Source organism: Montipora foliosa, chromosome 6 (genome assembly GCF_036669935.1).
Source record: "Montipora foliosa isolate CH-2021 chromosome 6, ASM3666993v2, whole genome shotgun sequence".
Lineage (NCBI taxonomy): Eukaryota > Metazoa > Cnidaria > Anthozoa > Scleractinia > Acroporidae > Montipora > Montipora foliosa.
Window position 1 is genome coordinate 51,002,992 of NC_090874.1, and position 2,500 is coordinate 51,005,491.

The 2,500-nt window shown below is 41.4% G+C and overlaps 1 protein-coding gene across 2 annotated transcripts in view; it reads right to left on the reverse strand.

The window, feature by feature from the left end:
- LOC138007657 (centrosomal protein of 152 kDa-like) overlaps positions 1-2,500 on the reverse strand; it is a 33,623-nt gene that overhangs the window by 11,418 nt on the left and 19,705 nt on the right. For both annotated transcript variants that reach the window (XM_068854692.1, XM_068854694.1), the window contains exons 19-20: positions 1,342-1,549; positions 98-246 (exon numbers count right to left, since the gene is read on the reverse strand). In XM_068854692.1, the coding sequence (XP_068710793.1) occupies positions 98-246; positions 1,342-1,549 (357 nt within the window). The remainder of the gene's footprint in view (positions 1-97; positions 247-1,341; positions 1,550-2,500) is intronic.

Consider the following 2,500-nt stretch of genomic DNA (forward strand, 5'->3'; position numbering starts at 1 on the left):
TAAAACGAATACCATGAATAAGCCAGAAAAGTGACCTGATGGGCCCCGATAAACCGTCAGAGCTTAAATCAAAAAGGTTCTAATGACTGATACAAACCCTAGCCTCGCCGACAGCCTTTTCCACCGCTTCTTTCCTTTGTTTTTCGAACTGCTTTACCAGTTGAGAGCTCGTTGTTTCCAAAGCCAGGTCGACTTCATCTTTCTTTCTGGAGTTCCACTCGTGCCGCGCAATTTCCACCGCCGCAGCTGCGCACAAAACACACAGGGAGTTTGAAGAGCGTTTAAACGACAATTTAAAGGTACAGAAACCACATTAATCTCCTTGGCCAATCAGAAAAGACACTGACAGTCGAACGAGCCACTCATAACAAAAAGCAGACGCAGCAGGCGCTAAGCGACCACTTTCATTCCTACGATCGAAAAGTTCATTCTCCTAACTGGCACCATCGATTTCTTTGTAGGGTGGTCATGAGAATTTGGTGTTGTATCAAAATCACACCTCTTAAGCTGATAATATTCTTCATTGTCAATAACTTTTTGACTGACATTTGACTGAAATTGTGAGGAGAATTTACGTACCGATCACTCCTACGAGTCAAATGGTTAACAGTAGTGGAGTTTTGAAGCAAGCAACCGTGGACAATCTTCCTGTCGGTGTACGATGAATCAGTGGCTTGATCTGATCGACGTAATTACAAGTTGAAAAACTAAATGTTTTAAGCAAGAGCCGATACAACGTAGATTTGATTTTAGTGGATTTTAGTGACGATGATGATGACGTTAATAGTAGTATTTCCACAAGTTAAAGTGGTTCTTCGCCTACTATGAAAATTGCAACCACAAATACAATGTAAGAAATCTATATGCAATATGTACAATAGCTGCCTACATCGTATATGTGCATTTTGTTAGTTACATTTAGTTTTATATTAGAAGTTGTATGTATGTTGAAATTGCTGACCCTCCTGTAACTTAGTTCACCTCTGATGCCCGTGAATGAGGCGCGAGGAGTTTGCGCCCATCATCGAACACAGCAGAGAAATCTCAAAAATCGTTTCTCAATTAAAACCATTTATTTAACAATTATTCCACGAGCTCGCGTTGGATGTGAGATGGTGAATAGCCAAGTTGAACGATGCGTGTAGCGTCGAGTTGAAGCGCGAATGAAATAATTGTTTTATTAAATTCTGATCGCTTGGACATTGGAAAGTTAAAGCCAATGAGTTTCCAGCTTTCACTTTTCATATTAGTTCATACGGTACATGAGCTGATAACCAAGACTGAGTGAACCAATCAGACAGCTAGAAACGCAATATCCGAAGTCGAAAATTTAATACTTACCAATATCCTTGTCTTTCTCCTCCTTCCAACTGCCTCTTGCCACCTGCAAGGCTTGTTCGATTGCTTCAGATACTTTTCTCTCTTCTTCCTCCAACCATTTCACTTCAGCAATCGCCACTGCAGCCTCTGCAGCTTTGCTTCTTTCCAACTCCATTTCCTTCTGCCAACGGCGTCTTTCTTGGGCGAGGGCAGCCTGCAATACGTTGTCCTTAAAAAAAATGATACTGAAGTCAATTTTTAGTGGTGAAGTAGTAGTAGATTACACTGTCGATATGACTGCTGACGTATTAGTTTGACGCTATCTACAATTTTGCAAAATTGATCAGTTTCTATTTCCTATCGGCATGTACTAAAACCAGGATCACCGGAACACCGGAACATCCCGGAACACCCTGGAAGTAACCCAAAACCCTCAATTTGGCCAACCCTAGGCCTAGCTTGGCCTTAAGTTGGTTTTTAGGCCTAGGGTTAGCCAAATTGAGGGTTTTGGGTTACTTCCAGGGTGTTCCGGAGTGTTCCGGTGTTCGTGGTTTTAGTACATGCCGTTCCTATCGGTTTTCTACGGAATACTTGAGTAAGGAATACTACACAAATTCTTCGGATCTGAAAAAAAAAATTAAGTTAAGCATGAGAATTATTGAAGAAAAATGGGAGTTTTCCTTTGCAGGAGTTGAACCTGCGACTTTCGGACGGCCCAATTCGGCTAATGCAATGTTGTACCCAATTCAAATCTCTCGAGCTCGGGGTTAAGATTCTTTGTGTATTGCACTTGCATGATAATGTAGCATTCATATGGAAATATTTGGAACAAAACGTTTTATTCCCAAAGGACCTGAATTGGGTACAACATTGAGTTAGGGGGTATTTACATGATACCGGTACGAGTTTCATTCTGGTACGAGTTCATCCCGGTTCTTACTTATCACTCTGTATTTGTTTACATGATACCGGTGAAAAATCTCATACCAGTACAACTCATACTGGTATGAGTTCATCCCGGTAGTTGTACCGGATCGAAATTCTCATAACGGTATGAAAAGTTATACCGATATCATGTAAACGCTACATCGACTCCCATTCCGGTACGAGTCGTCATGTCGTGGTGGACTGGGACTATTGACACATGCGTTGTATTTCTAAATATTCGTCAAGATGGCGT